Genomic DNA, 26,379 nt, shown 5'->3' on the forward strand with positions numbered 1-26,379 from the left:
CTTACAAGGAAAAATTTCCTGTTTCCTAGAGCCCCAGTCATATATGCCTCATTGACTTCAATGGGAGCAACATCAGATACTAAACCCTACATTAGCGAACCTGAAAACCTTGTAGAAAAGCTAAGTCATACCCACAGAATGTTAATCTCGAATTTTCTTTACAATGGCAGTTTTTTTAAAGTAAAACTTGCATTTGAAGCCCCTCAATTTACCTTTTCTCCCATCTAAGATTATATTAGCTCCCCCCACAACTGAATAAGTCTAGTTTTAATGTAAATGTCTCTGAATAAAGTTTTCTAGGCAGGTAAACACACAATAATTTTCACAGCATGATCTTTTTCAAAGTATTTGGAGTATGTGTGTTGTGAGGGAATTGGCTAATAAATTTGAATTTTAGCAGCTATGAAAGAGAGTATATCCTCTGGCTGCTCAAGCGGCAAAATTCAGTACAACAGTTAGACTATTGTGAACATGATCAGAAATATAATTGTCATCATCAAAGCCAGTTCTTAGGAGAGAGACTCTTTTTAGAGTAGTTTTATTTTTCTACAATTAAAATCGTAAAGATGTGATTTGGAAAGTTAGCGCTTTGCATCAATAGGGAAATGATAGATTTAGTCAGTTGACCTTGTGGCCATTTTAGTTCATCATAACCACCTGGCCTTCAACAAAACTACATTTCAAGGCCTGTCCAAAGCTGTGCCAGCATTTCACAATAAATGTCCCAAATCTGGTGTCACTCAACTCGACTCAGTTTTCAGAAGCAGCCCAAAACTCAACCTGGGTTTGGAGGGGCGGACTGTGGATTTTAGATCGCTTGGTGCATATGGAACCCAGGATCAGGAGAATGTAGGCTGAGTTTTCAGCCAATTTCTGGTTTGGGGTGCAAACTGGGATCCTTCTCAGCCTGGTTCGGTGCCAATCCAGACCACTTTCCCTGTCCTCTAGGTGCCCAGCCCCTACTCTCTCCAGCTGTGCATACAGACAACTATAAGGCCCTGCTCCCCCTACAGCCAGCTCCTGTGGTGCTGCTTCCAGCCTGCTGTCCTCATGCATTTCATTTCATTTCTTGTTCTTCACCCCTAATGCTTGCAGTATGTATTTTCCTGTTCCTGGTCACTGTGGATCATACAATGCACCTTACTGACCTGATGGTAAATTGAATCCTTACTACGCCCCTGTAGGCCTAATCCTTGCCTTCAGATTGTCGTGGGGCTGCCAATATCCATTAATTTTCATCTCCCTTTTAATCACTTAGTGCAGGTTTCTCTCTGAGTAAGTTTTCCATGCTCATCCGTCTTTTTTTGTCTTTCCAGTTGGGAACAAGACATATTTTGGGAACTATGCAGTCTGCAGGGCATCACATCAGCACTCTCTTTCTGTGTGGTGGGCTGAGCAAGAACCCCCTCTTTGTGCAGATGCATGCTGACATTACTGGTAAATTAGACAGAGGAAGCAGGGAAAATGAGGACCGTAAACTACTTTATTATTTTAGGTGGCTAAAAACTTTGTGTTTGGAAAAATAAATAGCCTCTTTCTGTGGAACAGTGTTTTGCTGGTTGGCCAAAAACTATAATGAAATGTTATTTCCTGAAAGACTAGATTTCCTGAAATTTAAAGACACTGGAATAACACAAAGACATGGTGTAAACAAAGGTCCCTAATCCACATTATTAGCAGATTGTGTGGAGAAACTGTCTGTGTGATTTCCCACTCATAGGCCTTGTTCTCTGAAACCCTTATAGCACAATGCTATAGAACATGGAGAATTATAACCTTGCCATAGATTTTTGGTCTTTTTTTTTAACCAGCCTATAGAATTATATAGCTGGAATTTAATTTACTATAAAATTCTATAAATTGGTTGAAACCTTCTAGAGAAATTATTCTTCTGTTAAATTAAATGAACTAGATCCTCAGCTGAAAATCTAGCCCTGTAAATTTTTAGAATAAATTTTCTGTGGAACCTTTTCAGTTGCTATAAAAATCCCTGTTGGTTTCATCCCATGTGAATTCTACAGGACTTTCCCCTGACATCGGTTGCTTGCAGTGAACATTTTCTTGCTTATACAAAGCCTGCATTAGCAGAATTCCTTCAGTATCTCATGTTGTTCAGATAATTTAGGACCCAATCCTGCAGAGCTGGATTCCTGCACAGAGTCTTATTGACTTTGGTAAGATTTCACGTGGATGTAAGGGCCTGTCAGTACGTCAGTATATTTGCAGGAGCAGGCTCCAAGTTTGCAATCTATTTGTAATCTCCATTTCGTCTCTACAGGTTGGGTGTCCTTGAACATCTGTAAGTCAGTTCAATATGTTTTCTTTAAAAATGTGGAAAATAATGTCATTTTAGTTAAAAGACTTCAGAAAATCTGTGGACTGTCTATGTTTTGGGGCATATTTCAAATGAAGAACGGTCAAGAGGTTTTGGATCCAGTTGAAAGCTCGGATTTGAGGTATTTAGTGTGCAGATTTGCATCACACTGACATCAAACCAGACATTCTACCTTGATGCAGGAAGAGAGATGAAAATCTGCATTATGTAATTATATTAAATGAAAGCAGAAACAGGGAACCAGATGACAAAGTGGTCGTTGACCTACGCTAGAGATATACGGTGTTGCTACAGTGGTGCCTTCTATTTGTTCAGCAAGATTTTATAAAGCCCACACCTTCCCTTATCTAATTCAAAAGAAACACGCGGTCAGTTTTGTTGCATATAGTCTTGAAACTGAAAGCTGCTTTCTGGTGTCTGCAGTAAAAGATCTATTAATAGGTATTCCTGTTAAAATTTAAACTGGAGTCCTTTGACCGTAAGTAATGGCTAAGTACAATTCAGGACAAAAAGATCTTTTTCCACTCTTGGAATCCCCCCATTTGTAAAATCTGTGACTAACAAGGGATGTCAAAGTTCATCTGTCTGAAATGCCCTTGCTTCTGTTGAACTCATTAGAGCATATCAGATAAAATAACTAACATTCCTGGATCAATCCCCCATTCTTTCAGGAAAAGAAAAAATTCTGAATATGTTACTGTTAGATACAAGTGCCCATTACTCAGCCATGTAGACTGCCAATTGATAATTTCATAGACGACTCCTGTTGTTCAGCTGGTAAGATGAATATGCTCATTCTGAGGAACCTTTAAGAAAATATGCAGTAAAGTTTTAAAGCGCACTGAATGTTGTCCAGTGTTTCAAAGCTTTACAAACACAGATGCTAGCAGTAAAGCTGTTTTCTAGCTTATTTGGAAAGATAAAGGTTAGATCCAGGCCTAGATTCTGAGCTGTGTGTGCAGCTGAAGAGGAGGAATACAAAGTGACCAATCCTGTGTTCACCTATGCTGGGCTGATCTGCTCTGGGTACAATTTATAGAAGCTTAAGGGATGTTCTAAGTTACACTGGCTGCCTGTGGCCCAAAGGAACCATTCCAGCAGCGAAGGATTGTGAGGGTACAGAGAAGCTGGCTGGAGAGAAGGGCGCTGGCATAAGAGCAAATACAGCAGTTCTGTGCCACCCAACGATCCCACTATCCTGGAGAGGTTGGGTGAGGCAGCTTTGTGCTGGTGGAGTAGTGTTGTCATGAATGTTGTCATGAATTCTCCTTGTGCTTTCCCCTTTGGACAATGAAGGAAACTCCACGAGTCGGTGTCCACAAAGAGTTCTTCAAGTGTTTGCTCATGTCCATTCCCAAGTAGGTGTGTGCTCACCCCAAGCACCACTGCTGGAAAGATTTTTCCCTCAGTGGTATCAGTCAGGTAAGCTCTGGTGCCCCCTGGAGTTGCACGCTCATTGCATTGGTATAAAGGGTCCCGCTACCCTGCTGCCCCCTCAGTTCCTTCTAACTGCCTGTGACCGACACTGATACTCGTGTATCCTGCAAGTACCTGTCAGTGGACTTCTTCTACTTGTGCATAGTTATTTATAGTGGTTACGTTTCAGTTAGTTAGTTAGCTATTTAGTTGAGTGGATCCCGCATAGCGGGGTTACCCTCCTCCCCCAGCTCTGGGGCATGCCTTGGTCTCCAGGTTTTAATCTGTGTGAGTCGTGCCACAAGCCTATGCCTGTTAGTAATCCTCATTCCAGCTGCCTCAAGTGTCTGGGGGAAGCCACGTGCAGAAGTGTGGCAGAATCCATAAAGGGTTCAGGCCCAGCACTAAGAAAGACAAGGACACCAGGCTTAAGTTCTTCCTCATGGAGGTGGCATTTCATCCTCACTCAGAGCCGAGGCACTTTGACTCGGCACCAAGTACTTTGGCCTCAGTATGAAGCACCCTGGCTTCTCTTAGGGAGATGCATTGCCATTCTGCCTCTCCAGTGCCGAGAAAGGATGTTTCTTCTTCTGCTTCTCCGGATACCCGGCACTGTCAGTCAGCCCCAGTGCTGAAGATCACTTCTTCAAGGGACACTTGGCACCACTGTCCATCGCCGGTGCCAAGAAAGAAGCAGAAGAAGATGGACAGGGGGCGATCCCTAATCCCAAGGTCGTTTGTGGCCAGAAGGGAATTGTTGTCCCTCACGGTACCGCCATCCCCTGCCATAAGGGAGCTGTTAGTGACAGCACCGAAGGCTTGAGTTCCCATGGCACCAAGGGCCCAGGTGCCGTCAAAAGAGAAACAGGACATGATGGCGTCGGTCTCCTTTCTCCCAGCACCGATCACTGGCACCAGTCAGCACTGCTCCTCCCTGGTCGCTTGGAAGGGATTTCTTGGAGTCAGACTCAAAGGTGGAGTCATACATCTTTGACAGGAGCCAGCACCACTCCAGCTGGTATTACACAATTGTGGACATGAGCCAGGGCATTCCACTGGTGGTCTAGGCACCAGCTCAGTGGCAGATGCCACTACAGTGGCCGTTCTAGAACCCCTGGGCCCCCCCACCACTCCCGGGATCACAGTCCAGGAGATCCTACTCCATTTTTTCGGAGTCTAGAGATCCCCCAGCACCCTCTTGGAACAGGGCCCAGGTACCAGTACCGAGCCTGGTACCAAATTTCAAGACCTTACAGTGGGAGACCCATCCAAAGCCAAGGGTGAGGAACAGTGCCCCTTACCTGTATAGGCATTCTCTTCCTCCACTCCTGATGAGGCGGTGGTGGAAACAAGCATAGAGCCTTCCCAGGATGATTATAGCGTGCACCAGGAGCTCCTCAAAAGAGTGGCTCGAAACCTGGGGATCCAGGTAAAGATTAGAGTCCTCCCATGCCCTGGTGAACATTCATGCTGCACCTGGTCCCTCATAAGTGTCTTTGCCCTTAAATAAAGCCATTATGGACCCCATCAAGGCTTTACAGTAGACCCCAGTATCCCTACAACTAATGGTGAAAAGGATGGAGAAAAAGTACTTTGTTCCAGCTAAGGGATTTGAATTTTTGTACATCCATCCAGCACCAGACTAACTAGTGGTATCAGTGGCCAATGAGTGGAAGCGACAGGATCAACAAGGTCCAACAACCCCCAAGGCCAGAGATGCCAAAAAAAATTAGACCTTTTTGACAGGAAGGTCTATTCAATTGGCGGCCTCTTACTCAGGATCACAAACCAGCAAGCACTCCCGAGCTGATACGATTTTAATTTTTGGAACTCGATGGCAAAATTCAAGGAACTTTTGCCACAGGAGTCCAGAAATGAATTCCACAGCCCTAGCTGAGGAGAGAAAATCTGTGGCAATGATGTCTCTACAGGCTGCTTTGGATGCAGAGGACTCTGCAGCCCAATCCATGGCTTCAGCAGTGGTTATGAGGAGAAGCTCTTGGATTCAATTCTCAGGCCTAGCCTACGAGGTGCAGTAGACGTTACAGGACCTCCCCTCTGAAGATACATCTCTCTTCTCGGAGCAAACAGACAGCAAAGTGCACAGCCTAAAGGACTCAAGAGCCACCTTGAAGTCCCTAGGGCTACATACACTGGCTCCTTCTAGGAAGCACTATAAGCCCCAACAAGCTGCTTGCTTCTTCCTGCTGCAATCCTGATAGGACTATAGTAAGAGGAGGAGCAGGGGCTACAAGAGAAGACCTCCATCCCAGTCTTCGTCTGCATCTGTGCCTGCCCCCTCAGACAAACAACAGGGTCTAAGCAGGCCTTTACATGGGACGCTCATGGACGACATATGAGGACAATATGTGGATCCGATTCCCCAATTTCTATGAACCAGTTATCCCACTTCTATCAGGCATGGGCCCATATTACGTCTGATCATTGGGTGCTATGCACAATAGCACTGGTTTGCCACCCTCCAAGATGCTCTTGGTGGAAACGCCAATCCAAGTGCATCTGTTTCCAGACTTGATCTCCTAGGCCAAACCTCGAATTCCTTCATCTTACGGCCTGGAAGCTCCATGGATGAACCCTGCAGAGCTAGCATGCTCTGGGCCAGTTCACAAAGTGCTTTTAGGGAACAGAAAACAATCCACTAGAGCCACTTTTCTGGCATAATGGAAAAGATTCTCCATCTGGTCTACTCAGAAGAGTGTTTCACCTACACAATCAACACTACCTATCATTTTAGATTACCTACTCCACTTGAAATGACAAGGCCTAACTATGTCATCTATTATGGTCTCTCCAGTGGAAATCTCAGCTTTTCACTCTCGGGTGACCGGCTGTTCTGTGTTCTCAAACTCTATCTGTCTGTCGTCATTTCCTTCAGGGGCTGGAGAGGTTGTACCCCCAGATATGGCAGCTACTCCCTCCCTGGGACCTCAACTTGGTGTTGGCAAGGCTAACAGAACCTCTATTTGAATCGCTGGCAACATGCTGTCTGCTCTACTTATCCCAGAAGGTGGCCTTCCTGGTGGCTATTACTTCTGCCAGAAGAGTCTTGGAGATCCGAGCCCTTACTTGAGAACCACCTTATACAGTCTTCTTCAAGGACAAGGTTCAATTGCAGCCACATCCGGCCTTCCTCCTGAAGGTGGTCTCTCAATTCCATAGTAACCAGGATATCTTCCTACCAGTCTTCTATCTGAAGCCTCATGCCAACAGGGAGGGACAGAGACTCCACTCACTGTATGTCAGACGTGCACTAGCCTTCTACATAGAAAGGACTAAATAATTTTGAAAATCTACTCAGCTTTTTATATCCATTGCAGACACAATGAAAGGCCTTCCAGTCTCAGCCCAAAGAATTTCATCGTGGGTCACTTCCTTTATCTGTACATGCTATGACCTGGCAAAGGTCCTTGCTCCTCCTGCCCTGACAGTGCATTCTACAAGGGCTTAAGCATCTTCGGTGGCATTTATAGCTCAAGTTCCTATCCGGGACATCTGCAGAGTGACAACGTGGTTGTCAGTCCGTACTTTTGCATCTCATTACATCATCACCTAGCAGGCTAGAGACAGTGTGGATTTCATCTGAGCGTTGTTACAATCAGCATGCCAATGAACTCTGAACTCTCCACCTTTGCAACTGCTTGGGAGTCACGTACTTTGGAATAGACAGGAGCAAGCACTCAAAGAAGAAAAAATGGTTGCTAACCTTCTGTAACTGTTGTTCTTCAAGATGTGGTGCTCATGTCCATTCCAACTCTACCCCTGCAACCACTGCCTGCCACTCTGTCGGAGTTAGTTGGCAAGAAGGAACTGCGGGGGCAACGTGACCCTTTAGACCAGTGCTATGAACATGACTCCAAGGAGTACCAGAGCTGACCTGAAGGATACCACTGAGGGAAAAACTTCCTAGTGGTGGTGCTCAGGGAGAGCACACACCTACCTGGGAATGGACATTAGCCACACATCTTGAAGAACAACAATTGCAGAAGGTTAGTAACCGTTTTTAACTCGCCCCGTACAAGGGAAGGCCTACATAGGAGCAGCGTATGGCCTCTTGATCACTTTAACAGCTTGCAATCTTAGGACCTGATCCTGCATTTTACTATCAGGAGTAGTGCTTACCACAACTAATTGTACTGACTTAAATGCAACTGTTCACCGCAGAATGCACTTCTCCCAGTATTGTTTGCAGCATCGAGTCTTTAATATGTAAATCCAGCCATAGAATGCAACTAATTCAATGATAATAATCAGGGAATTCACAACCATGCCAAATACTATCTGAGTACTAAGGAATTGTTTAGCCTAATGGTAATGACTGTTGCTAAGATAGCCTGCAGCTAGGAAAAGACATTGATTTGTGTCCCTTTTTTGACTTTTTATGAGGTGTGAGGAGGACTGAAAGGTTCATATTTTATTTGTTCTTTCACTTTTTTCCTATTTGTTGTTTACACTGAAAAGTCTGGTCTTTTCTACCCAGTTTTTCCTGGAAAAGACTGTAGAAGTTAGAGAACTAGTAGATATCTGATATCACAGGTACCAAGAAGGTAGATGGAAGGTGATCTTTGTTTTTATGTTTTATTATGGATTTTTTTTAATCTCCTATATAATAGAATCATAGAAGATTAGGGTTGAAAGGGACCTCAAGAGGTCATCTAATCCAACCCCCTGCTCAAAGCAGGACCAACCCCACTAAATCATCCCAGCCAGGGCTTTGTCAAGCTGCACCTTAAAAAACCTCTAAGGATGGAGATTCCATCACCTCCCTAGGTAACCCATTCCAGTGCTTCACCACTCTCCTAATGAAAAAGTTTTTCCTAATACTCAACCTAGACCTCCCCCATTGCCACTTGAGACCATTGCTCCATGTTCTGTCATCTGCCACCACTGAGAACAGCCTAGCTCCATCCTCCCTGGAACCCCCTTTCAGGTAGTTAAAGGCTGCTATCAAATCCCACCTCATTCTCCTCTTCTGCAGACTAAACAAGCCTAGTTCCCTCAGCCGCTTCTCATAAGTCATGTGATCCAGTCCCCTAATCATTTTTGTTGCCCTCCGCTGGACTTTTTCCAATTTGTCCACATCCTTTCTATAGCGGGGGGCCCAAAACTGGACACAATACTCCAGATGAGGCCTCAGCTATGCCGAATAGAGGGGAATAATCACTTCCCTCAATCTGCTGGCAATGCTCCTACTAATGCAGCCCAATATGCCATTAGCCTTTTTGGCAATAAGGACATAATGTTGGCTCATATCTGGCTTCTTGTCCACTGTAACCCCCAGGTCCTTAAGATAACTCACATATCTTAAAAATTATTGGAAGAAAAAATCTCTGTTAGGATTTAACCGCTTCACTGAAGAACGGCGAAAACTCCCAGTTTTACTGGAACTTTGGGACTTCCAGTAAAACAAACAAAAAAAAGAGGGAAGAGGAGATACATATTTGGGGGGCGGAGGGGGGGAAGGGGACTCAAGCTTTCTTTTTAACAGATAGTTAAGAAGCAAAAAAATGACACAATCCCATTTTCCCCCTACAGATCACCTTTTAAGCAGGGAACTAATTTAGAGGGTGGAGATGGCTAGTATTATAGATGTTCACAATTGGGAAGATATTATCAGAGGTCTGGGTTTTTGTTCTTTGTATAATCTATGCTGTGTGTTAATATTTTACTGAAATTTTTAATATACATGTTGTATTTTGCCTAGAGCCCAGGATAGGTACTGTAGAAGTGCCATTGCTTAGTCATGTATGGGGTTTGTGTAGCTGGCTGATAGAATAAACATCCTAGCCTTTTTCACTTTAATTATTTGTTGTGTCCTTAGCACTGCACCATTTCATTGTTCCTAACAGAGGTGTGTCTCTTTCTTGTATAGGCAAGCCCATTGTCCTGTCCAAAGAGGTGGAGTCTGTTTTAGTTGGTGCTGCTATTCTTGGAGCTTGTGCGTCTGGAGACTTCGCTTCTGTACAGGTATGTAATAATGGAAAAACCTGAATCCTGCTGTTTCCAGTTTTCATTTGCACTTTTATATCTGGCATCACACACAGGTTATAATTAAGATGGGGGGAAATGTAGGTTCCCTTCTGCTCAGAAAGGAAGATTCTTAGATGTATTTACTGATTTTTCCCACCCTTTCATTTAACCATGCCATAACCCATTGCTATATGTGTGTTTCTCTAGTATATTGGAGACACTTGACTTTTAGCTGTGAGGTGAGGCAAGCACAAGACACTGCCTGTAGAGTTAATCCAGGTAATCTGGTGGATGAACAAGGAAGGTGTTCAGTAAGGCCCTGACCTTGCAATGAGCTCCAGGTGAATACAGCTTCACGTGGAGCTCAATACAGGCTCAGGTCCTAAGATTGTAACCATTGCTAGCACATCCACTCTTACATCCCAAGTTATCACGTTCATGGCCAGCTCTACTTCCACTTCCTGGTACTGAGAAATCTTAAACATGGGCCACGACTCAGTAACAATGCCATGCCAACATAAGCATTGCAGTTATCCACCACAGTGACTCTAGGGTCACCGCTAAGGATGGTATTTAGGAACGTTTGTTCCAAAAACACAGACTCCAGCAACTTAACTCCATTAACTTTAGTAGTAGTATTAGAACTTTTATCTTTTGTAGGTCAGTTGCTAAAGAGTGACGTAGTCACAGACATTTAAACAGGTGTTGCATGGTTTCATGTTGCAGTTGTACACAAAGGCACTAGGCTGTAAACTATAATGCATTTGCACGTATTTTTTTTCTAGGGCAGCCTCTGCCTGCATTTTTAAAGCAAGTTCAGATACTGTTAAATGAAATTTTGAACTGAACCTGAACTAGCAATCCCTTGGAGTAGTGGGGCAGATCCTCCGCTGGTATAAATTGATATAGTTCCATTGAAGCCAATAAGCATGTTTATACCAGTTGAGCATTTGTCCTGGTGTTTCAAATTTTTCCAAATATCTAATGGAAGAGTGAAGGTTCTGTTGAATGATATGGATTAGCCAGGAATAGCAGTTTCCTTTCATGAGAATTCTCTCAGTAAAGTGAATCCCATTGCAGCAAATTAAGTATCTTGTAATGTAGTGTATCTGTATCGGATCATTGTGGTGCTTGCAGCTAGAACTTGATCATTCTGAAAAATGCAATTGATTTCAGTAAAAGCTTCTTGTGACAGGGCTTCATATTTAATTCTTGCTATTCCGTTAATCTTTAGAAGATTACCTTCTAGCCTCAAATATATGGGTGCTTAGTTTAAAGTTTAAGCTGTCATACACACTGATACTTGGTAAGTTAATATTTCATAACTCATAGTACTGTGTCTGGTTTTGTGAATGTTAGTAAAATCTTGTGCTGTGAAGTTGCTCAGAGCCAGCTGCCTTTTCTCTTGTGCTTTTTATTTTAAATATCTCCTCACACTCATGTACCCAAAATGCTTCAAAAGTATAATCCATCCAAGAAAGTCAGGATAGATACCCTCTCAAATACTGCAATGCAGCGTATTCCTTCAAAAAGTTTTCTCATGTAAACTGCAACTGGACCGTTTCAGCCAATTACATCACAGAACTATTATATTTTTTTCCTGAATGAATGAAAAGATTGTGATATCATTATTCAGTGGGACCTCATTCTAGAAGCTTATGTACACACTTTTAAATTAGGAAACCAGTACCCCTGATGGATGACTTTAGACAAGTCATTTAACTTCTCTGTGATAACATGCTGATGCTGACCTCCTTTGTAAAGCCCTTTGAGATCTACTGGTGAAAAGTACTGTATAATAACTAATACCCAGGTAGTATTATTGAAACAGTATTTGTTGAGATGAGGCACCTACATTTTTGAATGTTCCCATCAGTATCTGTAGAGTTTGAGGCTAAAATTGTTGAATACCTAAATATTTGGTACCTTAATCCATTCTTAGGCATCTAAGTAAAAATGGTCTTATTTTTCTGATGTGCAGAACACCTATATTTCCCGTTAACCTCAAACACTCAGAAATGTTTCTGATGGTGCTGTATAGTAGTATTTGATGCAACATATATTGCCTATCTGAGTCAGCTGTTGCATTCAGCAGTCAGTGGCTCACTGCAGCATAACATTCAAAATAATACATTTGATCCTGTGATAAAGACCTTCCATGATGGTGGAATGGCCAGCAATCAACTGTAAACCATGCTTTTCAGCTGGGAGACTTTGTCATGATCAAAAGTACACATGCAAAAAAGAATTAGCTTATAAAGTCAAAGATGCACAGCTCTCAAATTTAAATTTTAAAAGTGTGATGTGCAAAACTACTTATGCACAATTATGTTGCTAATTTATATGTGCTTTAACTGCAGTTGTATATGCAACTTGGCAGTTTCACACACCAGTGGATGGTTAGATGCATAACTGGTATTTTGAGTGTAAAAATAATTTATGTGAATGCATAAGTGCAGTAACTGTGTGTATAGATTCGGCCCATATAAACTGGTAGGAGGATATAGCAGAAAGAACAAAGACAGTCACATGATGAGATGACTGGCTCTGTGGATGTGGGGAAAGCAGTTTTTGGCCCAATCCAGTTTTTATAAAATACATTAAAGAACAGAGCCACAAACACCCCCTGGGCCAACATGATATACCTTGATTTTAGTGAAGCTTTAGATGCGGTCTCCCACAGTATTCCTAGCAGCAAGTTCAAGAAGTATGGGTTGGATGAATGGCTTATAAAATGGATAGAAAGCTGATTAGATCAAGGGGCTCAATGGATAGTGATCAACAGCTCAATGTCTCCTTGGCAGCCAGTAACAAGCAGAGTGCCCCAGGGGCTGGTACTTGGGCCAGTTTTGTTCAACATCTTCATTAATGATTTGGAGGATGGTGTGAATTGCACCCTCAGCAAGTTTGCAGATGACACTAAGCTGAGGGAGAAGGAGTGGTACATATCCTGGAGGGTAGGGATAGGATACAGAGACAAATACCTCGACAAATTGGAGGATTGGGTGAGATTCAACAAAGAAAAGTACAGAGTCCTACACTTAGGATGGAAGAATCCCATGCATTACTACAGACTGGGGACTGACTGGTTAGGAAGCAGTTCTGCAGAAAAGGACATGGGGGTTATAGTGGACAAGAAGCTGGATATGAGTCAACAGTGTGCCCTTGTTGTCAAGAAGGCTAATGGCATATTGGGCTGCATTAGTAGGAGCATTGCCAGCAGATTGAGGGAAGTGATTATTCCCCTCTATTCGATGATGAGATGAGGCCACATTTGGAGTATTGTGTCCAGTTTTGGACCCCCCACAACAGAAAAGATGTGGACAAATTGAAAGAGTTCAGCGGAGGGCAACAAAAATGATTAGGGGGCTGGAGCTCATCACTTATGAGGACAGGCTGAGGAAACTCAGCTTGTTTAGTCTGCAGAAGAGAAGAATAAGGGGGGATTTGATAGCAGCCTTTAACTACCTGAAAGGGAGTACCAGGGAGGATGGAGCTAAGCTGTTCTCAGTGGTAGTAGATGGCAGAACTAGGAGCAATGGTCTCAAATTGCAGTGGAGAAGGTCTAGGTTGGATATTAGGAAAAACTTTTTCATTAGGAGGGTGGTGAAGCACTGGAATGGGTTACCTAGGGAGGTGGTGGAATCTCCATCCTTAGAGGTTTTTAAGGCCCGGCTTGACAAAGCCTTGGCTGGGATGGTTGGTCCTGTGTTGAGCAGTGGTTGCACTAGGTGACCTCTTGAGGTCCCTTCCAACCCTCATCTTCTATGATTCTATGATTAAGCAATGCTTTCTCCCCCCTGCCCCCCTTTAAATAAAGAGTTTAGTATAAGGAATCAAAGTAAGTAAACATAGAAAGAGGGGAAAAAAAGAAATAAATGGAAAACTCCCTGGTTTGAATCTCAGCCCAGTCTTATGACCCCTGCCTGTGAAACCTGACCTTCCCAAAGGCAGCTTTCCTTTGCTTTATTGGCTTCCAAGCAGCCACTTTTAGAGGATCTGATTCAGGGGTTTTTCAAGTCAAAGGCACTGTTTCCATTGACTTTACTGAGCTTTGGATCAGGATCAGAGCCCTTCCTTAAAGCATCTGTGCCTGGGAGAGGGGGAAACTGATTTCTCTCTGTAGGCATTTATATCACGCTCATTACCATGGTATTTGAGCATGTTGTTCACTGAGGAGCAGGTTGTGCGCTTGAATCCTATCATAGCACACAGTTTTATTCTTGCAACTTTGGAAAAAATCACACTATATGTGTTTCCACTGAATATATTTTCAGAACACACCACTGGATAAAATATGCTACCTACAACATACAGCACTACCAGTTGCATGGCACAATAGACAATTGAAATGATTAAAAATAATTTTTAACAAAGAATCTGTCTACTGATTACACTAGAATTCAAAACAAGAAGCCATGTAAACCCCAGACTCTTTGTGAAACTTATATCCAGTGTTGTAATCTGATTTTCATGATATTGATCACCTTCCTCTAGAACACCCTCCTGCGGGATCCTTCCTAACCAATACCATTCTCAGTGCTGCTGCCATAAATTATGGCTAGCTTCTTTATAATGTTTGCCAATAGGAGATGTCATTATTGACTGTACTCTGATAGTGATAGTGATCGCTCAAAGCTCTTTGTTTATCCAGTATAACAAACAATAAGAGAGCATGCTGTAAGGCCTTTGCTTGATTTTTACTTCGCCCTTACCTACTCAGAGCTTCATTCATTTAAGTGGGAGTTTTGATTAGATTTGTCCCAGTACTTTTGGCAACATTTTTAAAAGTGATTTTTTTGGATGATTCGGTTTCTCAATGCCCAACATAAGGCACCATAAAGTGGTTTGACTTTCTGAGGTTGGGTGCTCACCATTCTGTGAAGATTGGGCCACTGTAGGGCTTCCCAAGTTAGACACCCTCAAACCGGGCCACCCAAAATCACTAGTCACTTTTGAAAATCTTGGCCTCGATCTATAGTGCTCTGCTAATCAAGGTACCAAGTACTACGCAGAAAGTTAAAGTAAAATAATAATAAGCAATAGTAATTACAGTTGAACTTTGCCCATTCATACTCATGACTGGGAGAAACAGTGGAATTTGACTGTTTGCCTTCCTTTCTTGCTCACAACTTGGATTCTTCAGAACCCCAGTCATATGGCATACCTTCTTCGGGCTCTGTGAACAGGAGATCATGGTGCTGCAGAGACAGACCTCACAGACATGGGGAAATCGTCGATCCAGGGGATGGAGAACAAAGATATGCTAACATACCACCAGAAAAAGTACATAGTCTCTGATAGTCTCTAATGAACACCATCCCCAATAGTGGGTAGTGAATTATCTGTATATCAATATATTTTACTCAAAAGCCCACTTAAATGAATGGGAGTCTCTCCATTGGCCTGCCAGGGGTTTGATCAGACCCGCTATTTATATTTACTGCAACAATAATGGCTTCTTACCTGAAGAAATCATACTGTAGCCCTAAGCAAGTTTCTTCTCACAAGACACTAAGCACCAATTTATCGCCTAACTTTCTTCGCTTTTATATAACAATATTCTAATTGCTCTTTAAGGAGTATAATACACATTTTTTTCCTGAACAGACAGAGTCTAACTTTTAAATCTTACAAATTTTTGCTCTTGATTGAATATTCCAAATAAAGTATCCGAATCCTTATCTTTTGTATGAGAGCAAGTCAACAGGCATGTGTTAGTGACTCATGGATTAAAGGAGATTTCTTTCAAAATATCATATTCCCCTTTTATTCATTATCTTTATTGACCACATCTGTGTTAACAACTGAATTTTCAGTATCCTGCACATCTTGCAAAGAAATGTTTGAAATGAAGGTTACTGCAAAATTTCTAACAGTCCGTTACAATCTAATTTGCCAGATTCCACTACAGATTTAAAAGCCCAAGCCTTTATTCAAAACTGCAATTTCATCTTTAGGTAATTCTACCAAGGAAAGATTTATAACATCCATCTCTGATGCCTGGTCCCCATATGTTGTTCCTTCAAAGAATGTTGACTTCCCTATTTTCCTCTTCATTTGCCCCCTCTGCGTTTTTTCTCCTCTGTGGTAAAGAGGAATTAAAACAATTGGTCTACCCCAAAAGAATGCACAGGGTGATCAGAATTATCCCCCATTTCATCCTTGATTATTTAGTCTCTAGAATCTCCTGAGGAAAAAAACCTGTTTTCCTTTTTGCTATTTAGTTTTGTCTTTTAATTTGCCCCAGCCATACACTGTTTTCTTTTAGCTGGTTAGTTGTGTCTCTTTAATGTTTCTGTAGCTACAAGCTATAAAACGACCCACCTGGCTCAGCACTGACACACGGGAGACAACCCATGGTGGTTTGTTGCCATATAAAATCACATGATGTGAAGGATTTTTGAAATTTATACACCAGTGAATGAAGTAGCCTTACAACTGATGACCAAGATGGGTTGATTTAGAGGTGGTATCTATTGAGTACCAGGATTGTGGTTCACTGTCGATGCACATTTCCGTGTGATCGTTTCCATGATAAAGATATCATTTCCAGTTCAGGTCAGCAACTCCTCCTAAGTAAAAGTGTTCAATAAATAAATGTCAAAGTTTCAAATTTATCGTTGTTACTCAGCTTCAGTTGTATGTAAGTGAAAACGGGAGTGGGGGGGAGGGGGCTGTTTGATTTGGCAACTATCCAGTTTTTTCTTCAGGATAGCCTACTCATTCAGACACAGCATATATATACTCAGGAACAGGATTATTGCCCTATAAAAACCAGGAACCTCACTGATCATTCCTTAATTGCACATTAAAGCAATTAATAAAATTACCTTTATGAAACTTAATTACCAGTTTTTGTTTGGACCTGGCATCTTAAAGTGGAATCTTCTCCACCAGGAAAAGATTCAAGAAAAGAAACTTTTCATACAAGGCAATGCAGTGTGTTTGACCAGTAACTTTCTGTAACCAGTAGAGTCATTTTGACATAAGGGGCCGATAAAGGTTGGTTTGGGCTTGAATCTCCACAGACCCCCTGTCACACATTTATACCATTTTAACTCCCACCACTGCTTGGAAAGCATCTAGCACGTAGTGAGAGTGGTCACAAAGGAATAATAATAAATAAATACCACAACAAGTGTGACCAGTGGGTTACATGTGCATCTACACGTACAGGTGCATGACTGTGTGTGTGGGTGTTGTTTGTTCCTGTATTCCTCCAGGGTGTTGTACCTCCATCTCTCCTCTGCCCAATATTCTGTGTCCTCCACTTCCTCGTCTCTACTTATCAGCTATTGGGCAGCCCCACAGATGAGGAAGTACTGAGCCTGCTGCCTCCACTTCCCTCCCTCCCTTGCCTTTCCTCCACCACACACTCAAATTTGAGGGAGAAATTGCCCTTCTCATTTCCTTATAATTATGCTTATGGCTGCAACCCATTTTTTGTGTGTGCCTGAAAAGATCGTTTGCCCTCGTTTCTCAGCCTCACATTCTGTTTGATCCAGTAGTGAGATCATAGTTTTGCATTTGACATCATGTGTCCCATGGAAATGACTGTGATCTCTACAGTTCAGTAAAGAGACAAATAGGGGCAGAAATCTTTGACTCATATGAAAGGAACCAAAAAAAAAAAAAGCCCCATGAAAAGTGAATGGATTTCATTTTTAACTATGATGTATGTGAGATTTTCCAGGTATAAAAGTGACTTTTCAAATCATTTGGAGTTTTTTTCCCCTATTATCTTTGATTGTTTATCAAGAAACTAACTAGATACTGCAGTGACTGGCACTGTATAATTACCTAAGATGGATTGGTTGCCTCATTTAAACAGCCATTGTTGTTGAGCAGCTCAACTGCCTATTGACGTCAATTGCACATCCCCTGAAGCAGCACCATTAGGCATATGAATATAGGACGTCCTAACATTCCTTTAAAAATGATGGACGTGAGTAAAGTCCATCAGTATGACAGGGATGTGTTGCATGCAAGGGTTTGAAATGATGATAATAATGATGACATGTTTGAAATGATTAGTTCACAATTTCCAGTTACAAGAACTTGAAATTGTTTTATTTATGCATTGCTTGGATCTTCTAAATGTAGTGGAACCATGTAACGTGCTGTAAGAATACCAATGATTATTATCTGGGCTTGGGAGGAGGGTCATACTGGGTCACCCAGAGAGCATTATAGCCACAAATCATGGTGTTTGAGTTTTTGGACCATATCTTCAGCTGGTATAATTTGGCGTAGCTCCGTTGTCTTCAATATAGCTACATTGATTTACACCATCTGAAGATCTGGTCCTATATTTCTCTTCCAAGCATTGCCAGTTTAGTCAAGGAATGATGATAGTAAAGAAATCCATATCTGCTTCTGAGTCTTTAAAGAGAGAAACCAGGGGAAAATTGGGGAGCAATAGTTCTTTCCTTTAGAAATGTTAATAACTGGGTAGACAAAATCAGCAGAGGAAATAAAATGACTTCTCCCTGTTGAGTTAGGCAAGTCTCCTTCCCTCAACTCATTAAAAATGAAAAGCACTCTTGTTTTTAAGCAGGGAAAATTAGTAATTAAGTGCTCTAATCAACTTGTGTAAACAGAATATGAAAAGAGAGAAGCAAATTAATCATTTTGTTGGCTTGCGTTTACCCTATTAATGCCTCCTTTACTAAAGGGCTTCCTGTAGTGTCAGGATGGTTTTTATTCTCTATTCCTTTAATCAAAGCATTTTTGATAGGCAAAAGAAGGTTCAGATGGCTATTCTGAGACACCACGATATACAGGAGGAACTGAGTGAAGGTGGTCTGATCTTGTTGCTTTGTTCTTCAACAGGTACAAAGAATATAGGACAAATTCATACTCTTAAAAGTTTGAGTCCACAGTTCAGTGCAGATCATCTGGTGTGGTTCCTGGACAAGGGCATGAGATTACTTTTTCTTAAAGGGACTGCTTCTGATTTCTGTTATTTAAGTAAATTTAGTTCTTGTGAAAAGTGAATCCTAACAGGTAGAAGTAATCTATTTATCCACAGGACAGATACGGTAAAGGAAGAGTTAGGTCAAGTTTCAATACACAACTTATGTGCCCTTCCCCCAGATGCACCATGTGACAGAAGAAAATAGTTAAGTCTTCATAGCCCATTCAATTCTTAACCTCTCTGCTCTGACTGCTAACAAAGATAGTATGTAGTGTCACAGATAATTTATGATGAGGACTCTTCCATCCATATAAAATTAACATGGCACACATTAAATGGATTAAAAACTGGCTAACTGCTAATTCTCAAAATCCAACTGTAAATGGGGAATTTGTCATTGAGCTGTGCAATTGGAATCCTGCAGGAATCGGTTCTTAGCCCTACACCATTTAACGTTTTAATCAGTGTCCTGGAAGAAAATATAAAATCATCACTGATGAAGTTTGTAGATGACATGCAAATTGGGGGAATGGTAAATAATGAACAGGACAGGTCACTGATTCAGAGTGATCTTGGTCAATTAGTAAATTGGACACAAGCAAACAATATGTGTTTTAATAGGCTAAATGTAAACGTCTGCATCTGGGAGCAAAGAATGTAGGTCATACTTAGGCGATGGGGGACTCTATCCTAGGAACCAGTGACTCTGAAAAAGAATTGGGAGACATGGTGGATAACCATGAGTTCCCAATGTTACGCTGTAGCCAAAAGAGCTCATTCTGGGCTGTCTTGAGTAGGAGTAGAGAGGTTTTTTTACCTCTATATTTAGCACTGGTGTGACCACTGCTGGACTACTGTGTCCAGTTCTGGTGTCCTTAATTCCAGAAGGATGTTGTCAAATTGGAGAGGGTTCAGGGAAGAGCCAGAGAATGATAAAGGATTAGAAAGCATGCCTTATAGTGATAGACTCAAGAAGCTCAATCTATTTAGCTTATCAAAAAGAAGGTGACTTTCTTATAGTCTCTAAAAATCTATGTGAGGAACAAATATCTAATAATGGGCTCTTCAATTTAGCAGATAAATATATAATAAGCTCCAATGGCTGGAAGTTGAAGTTAAGCAAATTCAGACTAGAAATATGGTGTACTTTTTTTCACCATTAGAGCAATTAACCATTGGAACAATTTACCAAGGGATGTGGTGGATTCTCCATCACTGGTAGTTTTTAAATCAAGATTGGATGTGTTTCTAGAAGATCTGCTCTAGGAATTATTTTGGGGATGTTTATGGCCTATGTTACACAGGAGGTCAGATTAGATGATCACAGTGGTCTCTTCTGGACTTGGAATCTGTGAATAAAGTATGTCTATTTCACATAGGCTGCTAAGATATCAGATGATAATAAATTGTAGTTACTGTTAACCAGGACCAGATCCAAAGCAATGACTTAGCGGTGGAAGGGTTTGTATCCTGTTACCAGTTTCTTAGTCCTCCTTTCTGAAATGAAGATGAATCTCTGCCTATGCGAAAACCCATTATGCATAAAGAAGCTAGCTGCAGTATGTGTTCCTTTTGGCATGTGTGAAACCATCAAGAGACTGGCAATGGCTTCAGTCTTTGTATATACCAAATTTCTTTAGCGAAATAAAGATGAGGGAAAAAAATTAAAAGGCAAAGATTTGGTGGCCTCTGTCCCATTCCTTGTGGACTGGTGTTCACATTACAGAAAATGCCATTTCATTCGGCATGTGTTGGCACTGCTGTCAGCATTCTCAGCAGAGAGGACAAGGACTGAATAGAGACACAACTACTCTCTCATTCCTAAAGATGATCGCTCTGGATTAAAACTGAGGCACCCAGGTGGGGGAGCTTGCTGTACAACTCAATAGAGGACTGAGTTTCCAGTTACAATAGCACTTTTCATGAGTGTTAAATTCACTTTTTTAAAATGGCATTAGGTCTGTGAAAACCTTACCTTTTTATTTCAAGTGACATGAATATTTACATATCGTTGAATCAGTAGCCTCCTATGTTATTACTGTTTACTGATATATGATACCAGTTGACATCTGTTACTCTTCTTGCTTGATGAGAGCTTGCTTTACTTACCCTAACATTTTCACATTGCCATGCTCCTGAAATCCACTGATACAAAAATCCCCTCGGAGTCCCCGCAATCATTATATAACAAGCAGAGCACTTGTTGCTATGCTTGGCATCATCTTCTGGCTTACATGTCTTTACGCTAGAGCTGAAAATTAAAAGAAAACTGTTTAAGAACCGCACCACTGGTAAATATTACCAGCCAAATGCTGTGTCTTCTGTGCTATCATGTGTTTGATGTATTATCAGATCAGTACATGCTACACAGTAGTGTTTTGTTCATTGGCACGTTAGATGATTTGTAGTCACTTCATATCACTAGAAATTATTACAGGTAAAAACTTGTTTTAGATAATGTCAGAATTTGTTCCTATGGATTATATAACTATTAAAGTGACTGATGATCCTGGATTGCAATACATGGCTAAATTTGCCACTAGAGTAAATCACCACAGCTCCATTGATTTCATTCGAGCGACACCAGTTTACATCAAAGCCCTGATCTATCCAAATACTTAAAACACATTTTAACTTAAGTGTGCAAGAGTCCCATTGAAGACAGCCGGACTACGCACATGCTAAATTAGTGCTTTGTTGGATCAGGGCTCAGCTGAGGATCTGGTCCCTATTTCACTTGTAGACAATACATCTTGAACTGTTGAGGATTATTATAGCTTCTGTTGTTGCCTCAAATACCCATTCAAAAACTAGCTGTGATGGGATATGATAGGTGATAGGATACCAAGTTATAACCTTTTCTTTATTACTGTGGCTATCCAGAAATTTAGCACACTCTGTTTTAAATGTCATCCAGCATGAGACGGATTCACATTTGTAATTTCCCTGTAGCTATCTAATAGACAAAGAAAGTCAGATCCTCGGATGGTATAGATTGGTGTAACTCCATTGACTGCCAGGGAGTCATGCCGATTTACAATGGCTAGGTATCTGGCCCATAATTCTCACAACTAGAGCAGTTTTAGCAATACTTAAAAACATGGCCATATTATTTTCTTCAAAGAAAATGATTAATAAAATACCACACTCATAAAATGAAATGAAACATTATCTTGTGTTTAGATGTCAGCAAAAGGGTACATATTCCCATTTGTTGGGAAATCAGCTTGACTTATCTGTTTATTAATTCTGTCTGAGAGCAGTGATAAAAATTTTATTACTTATCGCTTATGTTTATGAGAGTGGATTGAAAAGGCAGTTAATTTTTTCAGGAACACTAAAATGATCCAAGAAACCGACTCTTTTTTGTGTCTTTATGTAGAAGATATGGCCAGATAGAGAGGGACCAGATCCTCTGCTGGTGTATTACAATTGACTTCAATGAAGCTATGCCATCTTATACTAACTGGAGATCTGGCCCACAATATTTTGAGAAGTTCAATATCCTCTTCATGGGCCTTATCTGAAGCTCATTGAAGGCAATGGAAGGATTCCCATTACCTTAAATGGGCTTTTAATCAGACCCTACATCTCTCATAGATAGATAGTCTCAGAAGCAACTTACGGTAAGTATGTAACATCTCTGTTATCAGTAGGTTTGATGTCTACATTGGTGATCCTGATGATCTATAGTAAGAGAATGATTTTATACTATTAACTTTTAGTAATCTCCTATCAGCTGACATCTTGTCATAGCATAGAGTTTGTGTTGGATCAATCAAGTGAAACTGCTCCTAAGACAGTAGTAGTATTAATTTCTTCTGTCAGCAAGTTTGAGAGGTGGGAAGCAGGAAGAAATATACTAATTAAAAGAGCTTAGTCTTCACTGCTGGGTCTTTTCATAACAAACCAAAGGTCGGACTGCCCACTGTACAGTTCAGATGGGATATATACAGCCAACTGGTAATAAAATGGATACATGTGGGAAAGTATATTAAACATGCAAAGCAACAGTATGCTCATAAAGATGGACTTGCCACCACTCTGGCTAGTGTCTTATAGATAGGTTGGTCATTCTGTAATGAGGAACATGGTGTTGCTTTTAAACGGACTGTGTACACCAGTCAGAAAGATCCCATACTGGAGTAAATGGATTTTCCTAAGCAGGTTAAGATTCAATATCAGCTTTTACATTAAATTGTGCAATAATAGGGCTACCTTGTGCTTATTATAACCCATGGCACTGTTTTCTTTTCATTAATTTGTAAGGAAACTGTAAATGTTCCTTTATAGCTTTGAGATAGTTCTTAAAATGTACTGCTATCTATATCCCCTACTTTGAGACCTAATTCTACCCACAGATACACAGGAGCAATTCCCACTGAAGTCATTTGATCCTTGGATCCACCCTTTGGGCTATTTAAGAACAAAAGTGTAATGACAGTATTTTCGGGGAAAGATGAATATGTGGGAATACTCTAGATTCTTTATAGCTGTAATAGCCAGTTGTGTCATTTTCAGAGTGTGCTTCACTTAATGATGTGCAGGATGTCAGACAAATTAAGTCTCCGTGCCCTCACCTCTTCCATAGCCAGGCAGAACAACTTTCAAGCTATGCACTAGAGAATTGAAACTCAATCAGGCTACACTGTGAGATTAATTTTCCATCTGGGATTTGAACTCTTGCTATGTCAGTACGGCGGATCAGACTGTTCTGTAAGGAAGCACAGACAAGTAGAGTCACAGTGCTAGCTGTCTGAAATGCCTGGGGGTTTTAAAATGAATTTTTCAAAGGTCATTATGATTACTTAGTCTGGGGATTTGACACCAGTGGTTTGAAACATCAGGACTTACTTTTACCACCCTAGATCTTAAGAAGTATTGCTACCTCGCATGTACACCTTTTGGCTTTTGTCCTGAAGGTGACTATAGGATTTTGTTTCCATAAAATTAAGATAATTCTGCCATATCTGGCTAAGTAACACACAGCAGTTCACCATGGCATTTTTTAGATTTCCTTGCATGGCTAAATATGAATGGAGACTTCTTTGTTATCTTTCATTATTTTATCATGGATCCAACATTACAGCGGGAGAGTCTAAAATCTTTAACACTTTTATCACCATTTAAAAACGAGTTGATTTTTTTTCAGCATATTGGTTTTCTTCATCCTCAGACTTTGAATGCATTTTCTCACTCTTTTCTATCTGTTGATCTAGCTCACGTATTTCATCTCCTTGGTATCTAAGTGTCAGACACAGCTAGAAAGTTCCAAAATTCCAGAGTGCAAAATTCCAAGTCCCTGGCTCCCTTACTGCTCATGTGTGAGTTGTCAAGTGTGTGCTGGGTTGGTGTTGTGATGCATGGTTTGACTTCAGAAGCAGGGCAGTGGTGTATAGAGAGAGCCTATGTGAAATTGGTTGGTTGTTTCAATTAATTTCTACCTGGACGGATATCCTTATGGTAATTGGCACTACACTAGTTGGTGCTTTTCTGGGGAGACTCAGTAGAAAGGCCAATGACTCAATGGGCCTTGAGACTTCACTACCACCTTATTCCTGGGGTTGCTCCTTTACATCAGGATTGAGATGCACTGGGAGGACATTGGCAGAGAAGATTGCACTGCCCTTAACTTGCACAGTTCCTGATTGGTGGATAGATTGAGAATGCGAGTTGGCCTGGCACCTTTCACCAGCACTGTTTTCAGTTTAGAATGATTTGAAATCAATAATGTGTAATACTCTTATGGGCTGCATTTATTGCACTGTTATTAGCCTTCAATATGTAATACATACTGACCCATCTGGGACCTGTTCCTGCTAGATCGCCTGTGAGGTGGTGAGTGGCCTCCATTCCAAATCGTCCCATCTAAGATGCGGGGAGGATATCCATTCCTCCTCACCGCCATATAGGAGGAAGGGTGGTGAATCCCCACCTGCCTAGCACTGTGGGTCTATTGGATCTATCCTACCAGAGACTGTCCCGAACTGACCTCTCAGGGTCAGAAAAGATTCAACAGTTCCAAGCTATGATGTCTCCTCTGGGGAATTTCTGTCGGACTGCGATGTGCGTGGGGTGAGGAGATGATGCCCATTGCCTCTGTCTTGCCCACTTCTCACCCAGCCCACCTCTTTACCTCCTCCCCAGTGCATAGCTAAGCACCTTGGATATTTATAACATGTGGCTGCGGTACCCGGCTAACTCATTTCACTCACTTTGCTCTTATTTAACCTACCAGGACTTACTTCCAAGGTATTTCCTTTATGTTGTCATGAACTATCTTGTTATCTCTATCCATTTTGCATAGATTTGATATTGAATCCTGTATCTTTGGACTGGGGGAAAGCTGTGCTTGAATATCTTACAGCTGATAAATTAGTTGTGTGTTAGCCTAGGTGACAGAAATGAATAATTGCCTTAAAGATGCTTAGTTGTTTGAAGCTCTTCTAATAAATGAGGTCTTTTGGGGATGAGCTGTTCTCACTTCTTTAATATTTTGTATAAAAGCTTTGTATGTAGAAGCAGTCCATTACTCATTATTTGCTGGTAACGGCAGTGATGCAGTCTGTTTAATTTTGCAATAGTCCCACCTAAGGGATGTTTCTTGTACTGCACTAACACAAGAGGAAGCTAGGCTAGTTCTGCTTTCAGTTTGCTTTCATGTTCTCTGCTCCTTTTTATTACCTGTGTGTCCATGGAGGTAAAGGTATTGGAGCAGCCAAGACTTTTCCCACAAGAGAGGCAAAATGTCCAAAATGGCTTTTTGGATCTGCTTCATGGGGAAGGGGGGTAATATCCTGTTCCCCTCTGAAGAGAGAGAGCAGAGGTGGAGAGAATATAAAAAGACACATGAGACAGAAGAAGAAAGGGATGACAGAGGCTTTCCAAAATGTCCCCTTTTTCTTTTTCATGTAATGCCCTTTCAGACACCAATACCTTCCCTGTGTCATCTGGCTATTTCTCTAATATGTTTTTCCTTTTTTGTTTTCTTACATCGTTAAGTCTATCTCCCTCCTCCCACCTTTCTTCTATCTCATTTTCCTTTTCTGCCTCCCTCCCTTTTTCTGTATTTCCTTTTCCCTCTTTTGATCATTCTCTTCCTCTTTTCTTATCCTTTCTGTGCTCCTCCTCTCTTTCGTGTTCCTCTTTTTTTCTCTCCCTTTTATTCTTTTCCAGTTCAGTCCTATACAGGTTCTTAAACTGCGCTCATCATCGTAATACCTGAGGACCTCCGAGTAGTACATTAACCAATTGGACTAACATGTGTTCTCTCATCTTCTCAGCAGAGGGAGAACTGTGTGCTCTGAAACCTCTTGTGTTGGGGGGAGTGGGTTTTTTGTTGATGGTGGTATTTTTAATATGTCCCTATATGTTTGTTAGATAAGGGCAAGGTCAAAGAGAGGAGTTTGTAATGGTTCTTAGTTCCTGGAGGAGTTCATACCACAGCCTGAGCCCAGCCCTTTGCAAAGCTCTGTCTCCCACACAGCTGAGCTTTACCCTTATTCAGAGAGTTCAGTTGTGCCAGAGGAACAGAGTTCTTGATCACCGTCTTCATCCTGGAGCTTTAGGCAGTCCTGTAGTATCCTGAATCTGGCTGAGACTCTGAACTTGATTTGATATTCTATGGGAAACCAAGATATGGAATGGAGGGCTGATCTGATGTGCTCGTGGCAGCCTACATTGCTGAGGTGACACGGCAGCATTTTACGCTAGTTGAAGT

The 26,379-nt window shown here is 41.4% G+C and overlaps 1 protein-coding gene across 12 annotated transcripts in view; it reads left to right on the forward strand.

Moving 5' to 3' along the window:
- FGGY (FGGY carbohydrate kinase domain containing) overlaps positions 1-26,379 on the forward strand; it is a 351,678-nt gene that overhangs the window by 290,384 nt on the left and 34,915 nt on the right. For 11 of the 12 annotated variants that reach the window (XR_010917523.1, XR_010917522.1, XM_067535443.1 and 8 more), the window contains 2 exons: positions 1,317-1,437; positions 9,642-9,736. Coding sequence is in view for 10 of the 12 variants with exons in the window: in XM_067535443.1 (XP_067391544.1) it covers positions 1,317-1,437; positions 9,642-9,736 (216 nt within the window). In the remaining 2 variants the exon portion in view is untranslated. Of the gene's footprint in view, positions 1-1,316; positions 1,438-9,641; positions 9,737-14,885; positions 15,034-26,379 lie in introns of those variants that run through there. The other variant, XM_067535445.1, reaches the window with a different exon arrangement.

Source organism: Emydura macquarii, unplaced genomic scaffold, assembly GCF_026122565.2.
Source record: "Emydura macquarii macquarii isolate MOO-44397 ecotype Brisbane River unplaced genomic scaffold, CSIRO-AGI_Emac_v2 contig_3506, whole genome shotgun sequence".
In the NCBI taxonomy this organism is placed as follows: Eukaryota; Metazoa; Chordata; order Testudines; family Chelidae; genus Emydura; species Emydura macquarii.